The sequence below is a fragment of the Dipodomys ordii genome, unplaced genomic scaffold (genome assembly GCF_000151885.1).
Source record: "Dipodomys ordii isolate 6190 unplaced genomic scaffold, Dord_2.0 Scaffold94, whole genome shotgun sequence".
In the NCBI taxonomy this organism is placed as follows: domain Eukaryota; kingdom Metazoa; phylum Chordata; class Mammalia; order Rodentia; family Heteromyidae; genus Dipodomys; species Dipodomys ordii.
The window spans coordinates 4,682,995-4,698,398 of NW_012267310.1; the positions used below are offsets into that span (position 1 = coordinate 4,682,995).

The 15,404-nt window shown below is 37.8% G+C and overlaps 1 protein-coding gene across 1 annotated transcript in view; it reads left to right on the plus strand.

Moving 5' to 3' along the window:
• The window catches only part of Pola1 (polymerase (DNA directed), alpha 1, catalytic subunit), a 312,501-nt gene that overhangs the window by 39,892 nt on the left and 257,205 nt on the right, over nt 1–15,404 (plus strand). Inside the window, exons 17-24 of the mRNA XM_013026467.1 lie at nt 650–711; nt 2,407–2,496; nt 4,572–4,688; nt 7,562–7,737; nt 10,152–10,281; nt 10,761–10,880; nt 12,811–12,904; nt 15,143–15,267. Of these exons, the coding sequence (XP_012881921.1) occupies nt 650–711; nt 2,407–2,496; nt 4,572–4,688; nt 7,562–7,737; nt 10,152–10,281; nt 10,761–10,880; nt 12,811–12,904; nt 15,143–15,267 (914 nt within the window). The remainder of the gene's footprint in view (nt 1–649; nt 712–2,406; nt 2,497–4,571; nt 4,689–7,561; nt 7,738–10,151; nt 10,282–10,760; nt 10,881–12,810; nt 12,905–15,142; nt 15,268–15,404) is intronic.

The window sequence follows — 15,404 nt, forward strand, 5'->3', positions numbered from 1 at the left end:
GTCCCTCAGCTCTTCAGCTCAAGGCTAGTGCTCTACCACTTGAGCCACAGTGCCACTTCCGGCTTTTTTCTTTTTGCTTATGTGGTGCTGAGGAACGGAACTCATGGCCTCAGGCATGCAAGGCAAGTGCTCTACCACTGAGCCACCTTCCCAGCCCTTTTTTTTTTTTTAAACTTTTTTTTGTCTTTTCTTTTTTGGCACTGGGGATTGATCCCAGGACTTTGCACTTGTGAGGCAAGCACTTTACCACTGAACTATATCCAGCCCTACTTGACCTTTTTTTATTTTTAATTTTTTGTCGTGGGGCTTGAACTCTGGGCCTGGGCGCTGTCCCCTAGCTCTTCAGCTCAAGGTGAGTGCTCTGTCATTTGAGCCACAGTGCCACTTTTGGTTTTCTGGTGGTTAATTGGAGATAAAACTCTCATGGATTTTCCTGCTGGGGTTGGCTTTGAACCAAGATCCTCAGATCTCAGCTTCCTGAGTAGCTAGGATTACAGGCATGAGCCACGGGAACCCAGCTTGGCCTTCTTAATTGTAGGAATTAGGGGAAATTTGACTTATATTTAATGTGGTTTTCATTTGGAGACATGTATATTACCTGAATTTGGACTAAGATGGATATTGGAATCTTTTTGTTTCCTTCTTACAGTTGTTTCTAAACCAAAGGACTGTATATTTCCATATGCTTTCAAAGAAGTCATTAATGAAAAGGTAAATAACTTTGTTCCTCTTAGATATGAGGATCTATTTGTCTGGAAAGAGGAGAATGGTATAGATTAGTAGAGACAGGTAGTTATGTATTTTATTAGGTGTCTTGTTTTAGATCAGAATTTGGTATTAGCTCATTAAAATGTATCAAAAACCAAAACCTAGAAATATTATTTTAAAAGATTTACATGTTTTATCATCTGAAAGTAATGGAATTGTACATTGTATTAGTACATGGGTAGACTTTAGATGGCTTACTGGAAGCTTTTACTGAATGAATGATCTTATGATTATTTTTGGAAGGTGTTGGGTGAGTTCAACCAAGTGAAGTTGGGAATACTATAGCTATTATAGGGCTATATAATATGGTCAGTGATCTCTAAACTTCTAGTGTGTTCCATGAAGAAATCATAAACCCTTATGAAAATATCAGAGAGAGTAGTACAATTTAGTGGGGTTTTCACAAAAGTTACTATATTCAGTGTCAAGAATTTCATTTTCAGCCAGGTTCAGTGGCTCATGTCTATAATCCTAGATCCTTGTGAGACTGAGATTCGGAGGATCGTTCAAGACCAATCTAGGGAAAAATTTAGAAGACCTCATCTCAATTACCAAAAAATGCTGAGCACTAGGATATACACCTGTCATCTCAGCAATTCAGGCAGCTTAAATAGGAGGATTGTGGCTCAGGCCAGTCCAGGCAAAAAGCGAGACCCTATTTGGGTTGGGGGTGGAGCAAAAAAGAAAAAGAATCCAGCAAAAAGGACCAGGAGCATGCTCAAATGATAGAGAGCTGCTGAGCAAGCATAAAGTTCTTGAGTTTAAACTCCAATACCAGAAAAAAAGACAAAGAATTTCTTTTAGGAGACCCTCTGTTTTATACAACTAATTGTATTGAGCAAGTAATAGCTTTATTTGTCAATGTCTTCCTATGACAAAGTTAACTGCTAGTAACCTTGTTAGGCTCCACTTACATTATTTTGAATTAGCATGAGAAGTTCAGTAGTTGGGGGCTACTATCAGGTTTAGGTTATCATTTGTGTCATGCCCTGAAGTACTTAGTCAAATAAAATTACAGGAAAATTCTTAGAGTCAAGCTGACATTTTTTAAAAACTGAGTTCATGTTACAAAACATAAGAGCCATCAACTTTCATTTGAAGAGTTTCATAATATATTTTCTGAATATCTAATTTATATTTAGTAATCTAAATGGAAGCCTTTGTGTGAAGATAAATTTTATTTATTCTTAAGGCACTTGCAGTTTCTTATTTATTGATTCTTACACCGCTATTTGAGATTAGTTTATACAGTTCTTGGGATTTCGTTGCCTGATAAATACAAAAACAGTGAAGTCTACCAGGGATTATATGGCAAAGTGGTATTTTTGAAAGGTACTCTGATTTATATGCTTTAAAATGTGTCCAATGCACAAATATGTCTCTGTGGAAGGACATTTCTGTTCTTAATGTTGCTTAGCACTTAAAATTTTGTGTTTTCACAGCATATTATTAGGATGAGCTCCTCAGAGACCTTGTGAAATTGTTATTACAATAATAAACAGAATCAGAAATTTCACTGCTGCATTTAGTTTTGAAATAGGCATTGCATTTAGCCCTAAGAAATCTTAGTCTGCTTGAACAAGAAGCAAAGGCATAGTACTTAAAAGAGTCAGTGACAAGTATGTTTCTATCTAACAGAATGTGAAGGTTGAGGTTGCTACAACAGAAAGAACATTGCTAGGTTTTTTCCTTGCAAAAGTTCACAAAATTGATCCTGATGTCATTGTGGTGAGTAGATGTTTGATCTGTGTTGTGGGGAAGCTCTTCATTTCTTAATTCTTTTCAGGGTGACTTCGTTAATCTAAATTATTGGCTGTTTACTTCTGAGGACTAAAGAATCTTTTCAGACCCTATGGACTGGTGGGAATTGTTGTACTTCCTGCTAATAGAAAGAGGAAAACATCTTAGCCCATTGTAATTTTTTTTTCTAATATAAAAGCATCCTCTGAATTACTATTACAGTGTATGATACTCCATTCATTAGAAAGCAGCATATCAGTTAACAACTGCATAGACTGTTAGTATCTTCAGAATTTTTGGTTAGTAGCCAGTTGTCTAGTGGTGACAGAAACTAATTCAAGTATTTTATGAGTGCAGTGGATCTGTATGATACATTCTTTTGAGGGCTCAGGGCTAGATTTTTTTTTTTCCCCTTGACAATCTGGTATGTTTCCACTAGATAGTGTAAACTAATAATTCATTGAGAGAGCATGATCCATTTCCTAGGAGTCATACAGTAACATTTTTCTCTTTTGCATCTTCTAGCCTCCCTTGTTTGTAGGCTTTTTTGATAGGTATCCTTTTGTCTTTTATTTGAATTAATGGATCTGTCAAGAGTTAGTTTGCTTTTTCAGAGCTAAGAGATTGTAAGTGCCTATATTTTAAATGTAGTATGAGTAATTTGGTTACATTGAAGCCTTACTGAAATGTTTGCCCTATAATTCAGGTTCATTTTTCCTGTTGGATCCCTTTTCTGTTGGTGGAAAGGCCTAAAAGTATGTGGATTGCTACAAATGTCTGCACCCACTTACTTCCCTTACATTATTTCAGGATCCATCTTTAAGACACCAAGGAGATTCTATTCATAGTTCTTTGGTTCAGCACCTTGCCTCTAATAACTGTATCTTGAACACCAAGGGGATGTCACAGAGCCCAGCTTAAGGGTATTAAAGCTATGTCTCTGTGTGTGAGAAACCCACATGTAAGATAGAAACCCTGGCATGGCTTGGATGCCTGATCTTGGATAATTTAGAAATGAAACTATGTCCATTGGGTCTTTTAATAGATAGTACTACTGTGTATATGTGTGTATGTTTGGGTGTATCTTTATATCTTGGCAGAGTACCTATAACATAGAATAAACTACCTTTAAGTGTACAATTTATGTTAGTAACTACCTTTATAATGTTGTGCAACTATTGCCACGTTTATACCATCACCATCTCCGTAACTGTTCCTCTTCTGAAAACTAAAACTCTGTACCTTTTAGTCGCTCTTTCTTTAGCCCCAGCAACCACCACTCTAATCTCCATCAGTGTGATTTTATCTATTCTAAGTGGTGGTGTATATTTTTAATTGAACTTAGGAACAAAGTTATGTACTAATCTAATGTACTGCTCAGCAAATTTTGACTAAGCATGTCATGTGAGTAATGTTATTCACAAGGAAAATGGAAATAATTATAGGAATGTAAACTCTGGTTACATTTTTGAGTTATTTCTGTCCTGTATAGTTTTGTTCCCTGGTTTCAAGTTTCTTATTTGAACTGTTCACTGGTATTATATATTAAATTTTTGCTCATTAAAGATCTAAATCAATAGTATTGGAACTCAGTTTTCACAGTTGAAACAGCACGTGGTTCCTGAGTTTTCTAAGAACTTTTATATGAAGTGATATATCTATCACACAGGCAGATTTCTGTTCTCAGGGAAGCAAAATGAAATTGTTTGAAGAGCATTTACTGATATGGAAAAGGTATGGGGCATTAAAATTTGCATTTGCCTCCGACATTATGAGGCATGAACTGCAAATTAAAAGAAATCATATGAACCTTGTCTCAATTAGTATGAAATAAAGTTTATTCCAGCAATCTGTTTAGCAGCCTTGTTAATGTCAAAGCTAATGAATGCTGCTGATGAATAAATTCCTGAAGAAGAAAGGACCCCCAATCGGAGGTAGGCTCGTGATGTCTTCAATTAGAGACCAGGAAAAGAAAGGGCAAAGAAATCCTGTGCATTTGAAGATAAACTCTTCTAATTTGCATTTGTTCAAATATTACTGGCTGCCTTCTTTTTTCTAACTAGGGTCATAATATTTATGGGTTTGAACTGGAAGTGCTCCTGCAGAGAATTAATGTGTCCAAAGTTCCTCACTGGTCCAAGATCAGTCGGCTGAAACGATCCACTATGCCAAAGCTTGGGGTAATAATTTTGAAAAATCATTTTATTTTGTTAAATTTATTTTGCCAAACTAGGGACTTGGGCGCTGTCCCTGAGCCTCTTTGTTTTCAAGGCTCGTGTTCTACCACAGCACTAATTCCAGCTTTTTCTGAGTAGTTTATTGAGGTAAGAGGCCCACAGCAGACTTTCTTGCCTGGTTTGGATTTGAACTGCGATCCTCAGATCTCAGCTTCCTGATTGGCTAGGATTTCATGCGTGAGCCTGAGCACCTGGCTTAGTTTGGCTTTTAAAAATATGTGATAGCTACCATAGAACACTATATTTTTGAAATAGGATTTCTTTATTTTGTTACAGGATATGCCATAAAATAGTAACAACCGGAACAAGCAAACAAACACTTAAAGAACATTTGATACTATTTGTATTGTTGGTTCCAACCTCCTATTTGGATAATTGATAATGAAAGAGAAAAGATGATCTATTTACCCTTTTTTTTCCTTATATAAACTATTATAGTATAACAATCATGTTGATTAATGAAAAAAATTTGAACTCACAAACATGAACAGAATTAGAAGTCTATCATTTTATTTAGTTCTATTTTTTATTTTTATTTTTGTCAGTTGTGAGGCTTGAATCAGGGCCTGGAGGCTGTCCCTGAGCTTTCTTTCTCAAGGCTAGCACTCTACCACTTTGATCCACAGCTCCACTTCTGGTTTTTGAGTGGTTAATTGGAGATAAGAATCTCATGGAGACTTTTATGCCTGGACTGGCTTTGAATTGTGATCCTCAGAGTAGCTAGGATTACAAGTGTAAGCCACTGGCACCTGGCTAAGTCTATCATTTTATTTAGAGGTTCTTCAACTCTCATTCATTCATTCATTTTATTTTTGTTTTACTCCTCCTTCCCCATAGTGCTATTATAACTTTGGCACTAAACATAGCTTCCTTTGAATACAGTATTTTATTTGTAAAAGCCATTGGTAGTTTCTTTTTTCTTTATTGTGTTGGTCCTGGTTTTTTTTTTTTCCCTCAAGGCTAGTGCTTTCCACTTGAGTGATAGCTCCACTTTCAGCTTTTTGGTGGTCAATTGGAGATAAGAGTCTCAAGTCTTTCTTGAGCTGGGTTTGAACTGTGATCCTCGTATCTGAACCTTGTGAGTAGTTCAGATTAAAGGTATGAGCTATCAGCACCTGGTCCATTGGTAGTTTTTTAAATTAACAATTAAATCTTGGAATAGTAAACAAAGATAGAATGCCATTTTAGCTTTTCTTTGGCATTTCTAAAGTGATAGTCCTCACGACAGGGCCGGAGGCTTCAGAAGTCACTATTACTCAGAAGAAGATGGAATGAATGCAAAGGAGCTATGAGACACCAATGAAGTATGGTGCCAGCAACTTAGGCCTATAATCCTAGCTACTCAGAAGACTGAGATTCAAAGGACTGTGGTTTGGATCCAACCCAGGCAGAAAAGTCTGTGAGATTTCGCCTCCAAAATAATCAGCAAAAACCTAGATTGGAGATGCGAATTAAATGGTAGAGCACCAGCTGAGTGAGCAAGGATGGTGAGTCAGTGTGAGGCTCTCAGTTCAAGCCCCATGACCTTTTCTTTTTCTTTTGGCAGTATTGGAACTTAAAGTCAGGGCCTTATACTTGCTTGACAGGCATGATACCACTTGAGCCATTCTTCAAGTGAATTTAGTTTGATCATCTTTGGAGCTATTGTTTTTTCTTTTCTTTTCTTTTCTTTTTTTTGTCGGTCGTGGGGCTTGAACTCTGGGCCTGGGCGCTGTCCCTCAGCTCTTCAGCTCAAGGCGAGCGCTCTACCACTTGAGCTACAGCGCCACTTCTGGTTTTCTGGTGGTTTATTGGAGATAGGAGTCTCACGGTCTCTCCTGCCTGGGCTGGTTTTGAACCGCGATCCTCAGATCTCAGCCTCCTGAGTAGCTAGGATTACAGGCGTGAGCCACCAGCGCCCGGCTGTTCTTGCTTTTCTTGTTACTATTTTTATGGTAGGCCGGTAGTTACTAGCACTTCATCCAAATACTTCGTTTTTTTTTCTTTGTAAGGCCTACCCTGAGCGCTCTATTTAAAATGCAGTCCCTTCGAAGTCCTTTTCCATCTCACCCTGCTTTATTTTCCTTCTTTGTCATCTGCGTATTACCTCCTAAAGCTGTAAAATTTCTTTTCTTTTTTTTTGGGGGGGGGGGGGGTCCGGTTGTGGGGCCTGAACTCTGGGCCTTGGCACTGTCCCTCAGCTCTTCAGCTCAAGGCTAGCACTCTACCACTTGAGCCACAGCGCCACTTCCGGCTTTTTTCTTTTTGCTTATGTGGTGCTGAAGAATTGAACCCAGGGCTTCAGGCATGCAAGGCAAGCGCTCTACCACTGAGCCACCTTCCCAGCCCTAGCTGTAACATTTCTTGTGTTTGCTGGTTTTCTTTTTTTGTGTTACTGGGGTTTGAACTAAGGGCCTTGCATTGGTGATAAGCAGATCTATGCTTGCCTGCTTATTTATTTATTTATTTATTTATTGCTAGTCCTGGGCCTTGAACTCAGGGCCTGGGCACTGTCCCTGAGTTTCTTTTGCTCAAGGGTAGCACTCTACCATTTAAGCCACAGCACCCCTTCTGGCCTTTTATGTTTATATGGTTCTGAGGAATCAGGGCTTCTTGCATGCTAGGCAAGCACTCTACTACTAGGCCACATTTCCAGTCCTATGCTGTTTTTTTTTTTTTTTATTGCAATAAAAAAACCAAATCGAATCTTTTCTGTTTTGCTCACTACTATATCCAGAGTGCCTAGAACAATATCTGATATATAGTAAGTGTTCAAAAATATTTGATTGGTAAATGGAAGAAGGGTTTCTTCATTATCCTTTTTCTCTGTCTTGTAGAGCCGGAGTGGATTTGGTGAAAGAAATGCTACCTGTGGCCGAATGATTTGTGATGTGGAAATTTCAGCCAAGGAATTGATTCACTGTAAAAGCTACCATTTAACAGACCTGGTTCAACAGATTCTGAAAACAGAAAGGGTTGTAATTCCAATGGAGAATGTACGGAATATGTACAGGTATGATCCTGGATTCCTCAGAATTCATCAGAATATTGCCAGCTCAACTTCTTTTGAAATTTTCTTCTGCTGTACTTATTTTTTTTTGATATATTTTAATTATCTTTTTTTTTTTTTTTTTTTGCCGGTTGTGGGGCCTGAACTCTGGGCCTGGGCGCTGTCCCTCAGCTCTTCAGCTCAAGGCTAGGGCTCTACCACTTGAGCCACAGCTCCACTTCGTTTTTTTCTGCTTATGTGGTGCTGAGGAATCAAACCCAGGGCCTCATGCATGCAAGGCAAGCACTCTACCACCGAGCCACCTTCTCAGCCCCTATTTTTATTATCTTTTTTTTTTTTTTTTGGGTCCGGTCATGGGGCCTGAACTCTGGGCCTGGGCGCTGTCCCTGAGCTCTTCAGCTCAAGGCTAGCGCTCAACCACTTGAGCCACAGCGCCACTTCCGGCTTTTTTCTTTTTATTTATGTGGTGCTGGGGAATTGAACCCAGGGCCTCTGGCATGCAAGGCATGCGCTCTCCCACTGAGCCACCTTCCCAGCTATTTTTATTATCTTTAAGTAGTTGTATTATTGACTTTCTAAATATATGTGGCTTTGACCACTTCTCGTATCTCTTCCCCTGGATTACTGGATATCTTTATTCATTTTTTGGTGATAATAAACACAACAACACATACTGGATAAATTAGAAAGGAGGTTTGTTTTGGCTTACAATTTCGGACATCTGGGATTTAGAGGCCTCAATTAGTGGTGATCTTTGCTGTAAGCATCTGAGGTAGTATTGGGCATCATGTGATATGAGGCACAGAGCACATGTGTATATATTCTGGTCTCTTACTAGAGAGCCAATAGTATTCAATCATGAGATATCAATTAATTATTGATACTGGGGTTTGAGCACAGAGCCTTGTGCTTACTAGGCAGGCACTCTACCATTTGAACCATGCCCTCATCTTTTTTTTTTTGCTTTAATTTTTCAGTTAGGGTTGTAAGGTTTTGCCTGGGCTCCAGCCTTAGACTGTAGTCCCCTACTTATGCCTCCATCCTAACTGGGATTACAGGGAGATGCTACCACTCCTTTGTGTCCCATCTGTAAATACGCTACTATTTCTGCTTCTACTCTTGTAGTAATAAAATAATGAGGATTAAACTCCATCATGAGTTTCACAAGGAACAAGTCATATTCTCATATACTAATATTTTGCTTTTGCCCTTGCCCCCTTGTGATTTGTTTTTTGGCAGTATTGGAGTTTGAGCTCAGGGCCTCATAGGTAGAGACTCTGTGACCTAAGCCACACCTCCATCCCTTTAGTTATTTTTAGGTAAGGTCTTGCATTAGGACCCAGGCTATCCACAGATTGCAACCCTTCAACCTACAGTCTCCCATGTAGCTGAGACCATAGACACAAACCACCATGCCTGGCTTTTTGATTGAAATGGAGTCTTGAAACATTTTTTTCGCCTAGGATGGCCTTAAACGTGAAATCCCCTCAGTGAAATCTACCTCCTGAGTTGCTGGGATTACAGGCATGAGCCACTGGTGTTCAGCTATTGTAGTCTATTTTAAATTCAGGACCAGTTATCCCACTAAAATTAAATCTTTCAAAATCTCCCAGTGACTATTTCAAAGTTAAAAAATAGGGTCCTCATTTTGGCCTATATGGTCCTATACAAAGTTTCTCTATGCTGTTAACCATGTCCTAATTTCCTACTGTTCTTTACAGCTTTTTGTCTTCTTTAGCCATACTGATTTCCTTCTGGCTTCTGGAACGGGGTACCAGATCTGTACCTGAGTTGGGGCCTTTGAATATGCTGTTATCTGTCTGGAATGTATTTTTCTCACATACTCATCCACAAGCTTGGTCCTTTACCTCTTCTAGGTCTTTGTTGTCAGTAAAGTTTTCCAGTTTCCTCCATAAACGTGCAGTGTCAGTTCTTTTTTTTTTTTTTTTTTTGGTCAGTCAGGAGGCTTGATCAGTGTCAGTTCTTGATGCAAAATACTACACATTTAACTTCTTTTTTTTTTGAACTCTGTCTTCCCCATAGGGACATAAGCTCCACAAGGACAGGATATTTCAGTTGTACTTGTAGCAGCCAGTGCTTGACATTAAGTAGGCATGCAGTATATATTTGACAGCATGAATGAAAAGACTTAGGCAGTTTCAAGGTTGTAGTTAACACATAATTTCACTTTATGGATTTTTTTTTTTGTGTGTTTCAGAGAAGGGCACAGGGATCAGTGGTATGAATGCATTCCTAATTACATACCAACCTTGTTTTAAATTGCTTCCAAAGCCAAGGTGCTGTAGCTCTACAGTTACTTATACCAAAAATTCTTTGTAATATTTTATGAAGTTCTGATTATAGTCATTGTTTCTTTTAATTACTTGATTCTGTTTCATTCTTACTTTTCTGTACAGTGAATCTTCTCATCTGTTGTACCTGTTGGAACACACCTGGAAAGATGCCAGGTTCATTTTGCAGATCATGTGTGAGCTAAATGTTCTTCCATTAGCATTGCAGATCACTAACATCGCTGGGAACATTATGGTAAATTTAACTTAGAAATGGGGAAAAAGCATTTCCTGTTGGATTCAGTGTTTGCTTGGGGTAGTTGTTATATGATAATGAGACTAAATGCATGGTTATAAAATGAGTAACTTGGTTCTGAAAGCTGGACTTCTTTTGTAAAAAGAACAACTAGTTGGGGAAAGGGAGGAATGCCAGGTGCAGTGTGTTGAATTTGGGTGAATATAAAGATCATCTCTCTAACATCCGGAAGTGTGTATTTGGTGGATGCTCCATTGGGAAGTAAGGAAATAGCCAAGCTGTTGATATTTTAAGCCCTCTTTGTCTCCCTTAACTATAATGCTTAAGGAACATGTTAGAAATAATTTAGCAAAATGAAGCCTTTCTTACTAGGAGTGGTTTTAAGGGTGGTACCATGATTAAATTAACTGACTCAGAACTGCTTTTGTTTATTATGATTTCATGCTCAAATTTTTAAACAAAGAAATTCTGTTTAATAGTCTAGGACACTGATGGGTGGACGATCTGAGCGAAATGAATTCTTGTTGCTTCATGCATTTTATGAAAACAACTATATTGTGCCTGACAAACAGAATTTCAGAAAACCTCAGCAAAAACTGGTGGGTCAAAAATTGCATGGTATTTTGCCTTTTCCTATTCTTCTTTTTTTATTACCTAAATGCCTTTTTTATCTGTGATAACATCTGTTTCCAAGATATTCAACCCCTATATACTATAAGCCATGCCAGGTTTGTTCCATTGTGCTTGTATGGCTGTTTTCTTGTTGTTGTTTTTTCTGCCCCTTCTGGACAGGCAAAAATTATTTGTGAAACATGCTATTCTTTGAGGGTGTCATTAGACCTCTCTGACAGGTGACTAATACAGAAAGTGCTTTCACACATAAGCCCAAGGGTAAACCTTTCATTTCCTTAAATCTAGGACTCTTTATTCATTCATTTTTTTTTCTTGGTGATTAGAGCTTGAACTCAAGTTCTTGGCACTGTCCCTTAGCTTTTTTCCTCAAAGCTGGTGTTCTACCATTTAAGCCACAGCTTTACTTCTGCCCTTTTGGTGTTTAGTTGGAGATAAGCTTCCCATGGACTTTTCTTGTCTGACCTGGCTTTGAACTAAGACCTTCAGATTGAGCAGCTAGGATTACAGGCATGAGATACTGGTACCTTGGCTAGAAGCCTTCATTTTTGTGCTACATTTTTCTGTCCATGTTGAGTATATCTGATCTAAAATGCTTGGATTAGAAGTGTTTCAAATTTAAGATTTTTGGATTGTGAGATATATGCATATATCTAATGAAGAATCTTGGGTGTGGATGCAAGTCTGAACATGAAATTTATTTATGTTTCACATATACCTTATACATTAGAACTTGAATGCCATTTTACACAATATTTTTAAAAGATCAGTCACAAGAGGATCAAGTGTGGATTTTCTGGTTTATATTGTGATATTGAAAAAAATTCCAAATTTTAAAGCATTTCACACTTCAGATTGGGGACACTCAGTTTGTATGATTATGATCTCCACAGTAAGATCTCTGGAGTGGCTTTCCTGACATTGGATTATAGTTCCTGTTTTTATTAGCTTTAGTACTAATTAATTCAGGGTCAGAATGGAATGTTAAAGTCCAGCTTATATTTTGAGATAGGATCTTCCTAACCTTTTCTTCTGGATTGGTCTCGAACTGCAGTCCTCCTACTCTTAGCCTCTTGCAAAGCTGGCACCAAACATGTAGACCACTATTGCCTGACTTATTTGTTGAGATGAGGTCTAGGTTTTTACTCAGGCTTGCCTTGAAATATGATTATCCTGGTGATTTCTGCTTCCTGAGTAGCAGGAATTGCAGGAATGAGCCACTGGCCAGCTCTGAGAATGATGAATTTAAGTGTTCCTTTATAATCTAAAAATTTGTATAATACAAAATTAGTATTTTAATAGCTATTGATTTCACATCTAAAGTTTTTGGGTGGTACTGGGGTTTGAACTCAGGGCCTTGTGTTGGTTAGATAAGTGTTCTGTCACTTGGGCCATACCTCTACCCTTTTTGCTGGGTTTTTACTTTGAATGGTTTCTTGCTTTTTGCCCAGCCAGCCTGGATCATGACTCTACTATTGATGCTTCTGACATACCTGGAAGGACGTGTGTACCATCATGCTCAGCTTTTTATGGGTTGAGAAATGTTCCTGTGAACTTTTTGCCTGGGCTAGCTCTGACTCACCGTCCTTCTAGTTTCAGTGTCCCAAGTAGCTAGGATTTACAGAAGTGTTTAAAAATAGAATTTGCATATTGTTAACTCAGAGGTAGGTATTTGTTTAGGAAAGTATCATATTTGAACATTCATTTATGAATGACCATACACGAATACTTTCCCCACAGGTAGGTCTAACAGAAATTATTTACTTTGAGCACAAAATACTAAAAGTAAATAATTTTTGTGAAATGTGAGTATTGCAGTTGGAAAAGAGGGAATGATAAAACTTCTTAATCAGTTAACTAGTTGCTGGCCAGTGAAGTTATCTTTCCATTTGATATTAGGGAGATGAAGATGAAGAATTTGATGGAGATACTCATAAGAAAGGACGTAAGAAAGCAGCTTATGCTGGTGGCTTGGTTTTGGACCCCAAAGTTGGTAAGGCTGATTTGTTTGTCCTGATATTAAGAAATCTCATCATACAGAGCTAGGATTAGAAACTAGAAGACTGGGATTATATCATGGAGGTCATTAAATAAGTCTCACAAAGGTCTTATTTTTATCTTTTATGAACATGAAATTCCTAACTTGAAATTAATGTGAATTTTTTTTTGTTGGTCATAGGGCTTGAATTCAGGACCTGCATGATGTCCCTGAGCTTTTTTGCTCAAGGCTAATTATCTTCCACTTCCAGTTTTTAGGTGGTTTATTGGAGATAGAGTCTTACAGACTTTCCTGCGTGTGCTGGCTTCAAACTGTAGTCCTTAGATCTTAGCCTCTTGGGTAGTTAGGATTACAGGTGTGAGCCACCGGCAGCCAGCAATGTGAATATTTTTCACTGTGCTATAGTTGTATTCATGGACAGTAAAATACAAATTTTCTATAATTTTTTTTATAATTTGAAATACTTTATCTAAAGATGAAAAAACTCTTAAGCTTATGTGAGTAATATCGAAACAGGTGGTAGGTTATATTTTAATCTCCACACAGTTTGCCAGTCCCTCTTGGTTCTGTGGTAGCAGCATGTCTACCTCTGCCTTCTTCCCTTATTCTGGGTGGGCTGTGCTTCTGCCCCAGGCACCAGGACCACTTTCTACCAAAGACACTAACTACCAAAATGAACCTTTCACAGAACAACTTCTCTGTTATCAAGAATAGCAAGGAAGATACTTTACACAAAGCTAGAAGTGATATTTTTTTGTGCCAATACTGGGTGTGAACTCAGAGCCCTGGGTTCTGTCCTTTAGGTTTTTGCTTAAGGCTACTCTACCACTTGAGTCACAGCTCTGCTTCTAGCTTTTTGATGGTTAATTGGAGATAAGAGTCTCAAGGAGTTTCCTGCCTGGACTGGCTTTGAAATAGGTTCCTCACATCTCAGCCTACTGAGTAGCTAGGATTACAGGCATGAGCTATTTGTGGCTGTCTCAAGACATAAGAAAAGATTTTCTATTTTTTTTTAACCATTTCAAAGTATATGATTAAATAGTAGTATTAAGTATCTTTACATTATTGTACAGAAGTTAATGTGAATTTTATTAATGTTAAATCTGAGTAGGAGTCATTTTTGACTAAGTCAACTTTATTGTAAGTTGTAACGATATGAAGTGGTAGTACTTCAGGCATTAGTTACTGTCTTGGGTGCTGATCTTAGAGTTAACCATTGTAAGATTCAGTTTCCTCTTTTGTAAAATGGAGATATTTACCACAGAGGTATTTAAAGAATAAATGGGTTGGTTGGTTTGATGGTGATAGAGAGTACTAAATGTGTTAATATGTTTGCATTTACTACTTTTTTTTTTGGCCTATCCTGGGGCTTGAACTCAGTCCCTGAGCCTCTTTGTGCTCAAGACAAGCACTCTACCACTTGAGCCACAGTGCCACTTCGGCTTTTTTGAGTAGTTTATTGGAGATAAGAGTCTCATGGAGACTTTTCTGCCTAGGTTGGCTTTGAACTGCTATCCTCAGAGCTCAGCCTTCTGTATAGTTAGGATTACAGGCGTGAGCTGCTGGTGCCCAGTGTTACTACTGTCTTAATAATGGACATTTAATTTTGTTCAGTTTCTTCTTGAAATGAAGACAACTCTTTGTAAATGTCCTAGAGAAATACTGTAGCTTTCTGTTCAGCCTTTTTAAGTAAAAAGGATGGATCGTTCCACTACTGACATTTAAATGTTATGTCTCTCGCCTAGTATTAAGTATAGTTTGTGTATAGGTCAATGATCTTCACATTTTATGCTTTGAAAATGGGGATAAAAAACTATAATCACTGTGTTTTTATTTGTGGTGTGAGTGGGTGAATAGGTAGAAGGAATGCTTGTTTGGAGAAGAATTTAACTGCATTAATTCTGAAATGGATAAGATAACTTTCTAAAATGATTGACATGGGATGGTGTTTTTCCATAATAAGGGTATGCTTTGGGACTATGGTAGTGGTTGTAGTTGGTTCCAAGAAAAGACAGAATCTTTCGATCCTTTTTCTCGTGTGATTTGAGTTTTCATTCTAACCCTAATCATTTATGGAGTGGCAGTTGACATTCTTTTTACATTTTTTCTGCTTTTCAGTGTTGGATAGTGTATAATTTTTTTCTATACTTACCAGTATGTGATGTTTTGATAGTGCTTTTAAAGTTTAGAGTTTTTAAATGGCATCATGTGACTTTGTTTAAAAAATTTCAGGTTTTTATGATAAGTTCATTTTGCTCTTGGACTTCAACAGTTTATATCCTTCCATCATTCAAGAATTCAACATCTGTTTTACAACGGTGCAAAGAGTTGCTTCAGAGTCACAGAAAGTTGCTGAGGTTTGTATTTATTTATCCAGGGATCTTGCAATCAACATTAAAAGTATTGCTTAATAAAAGAAGGGCAGCAAAGGGGTTTGTATTTTAGGTTTCACTCTTTTGAGGTATGCTTTTTTTTTTTTTTTTTTTTTTTTTTT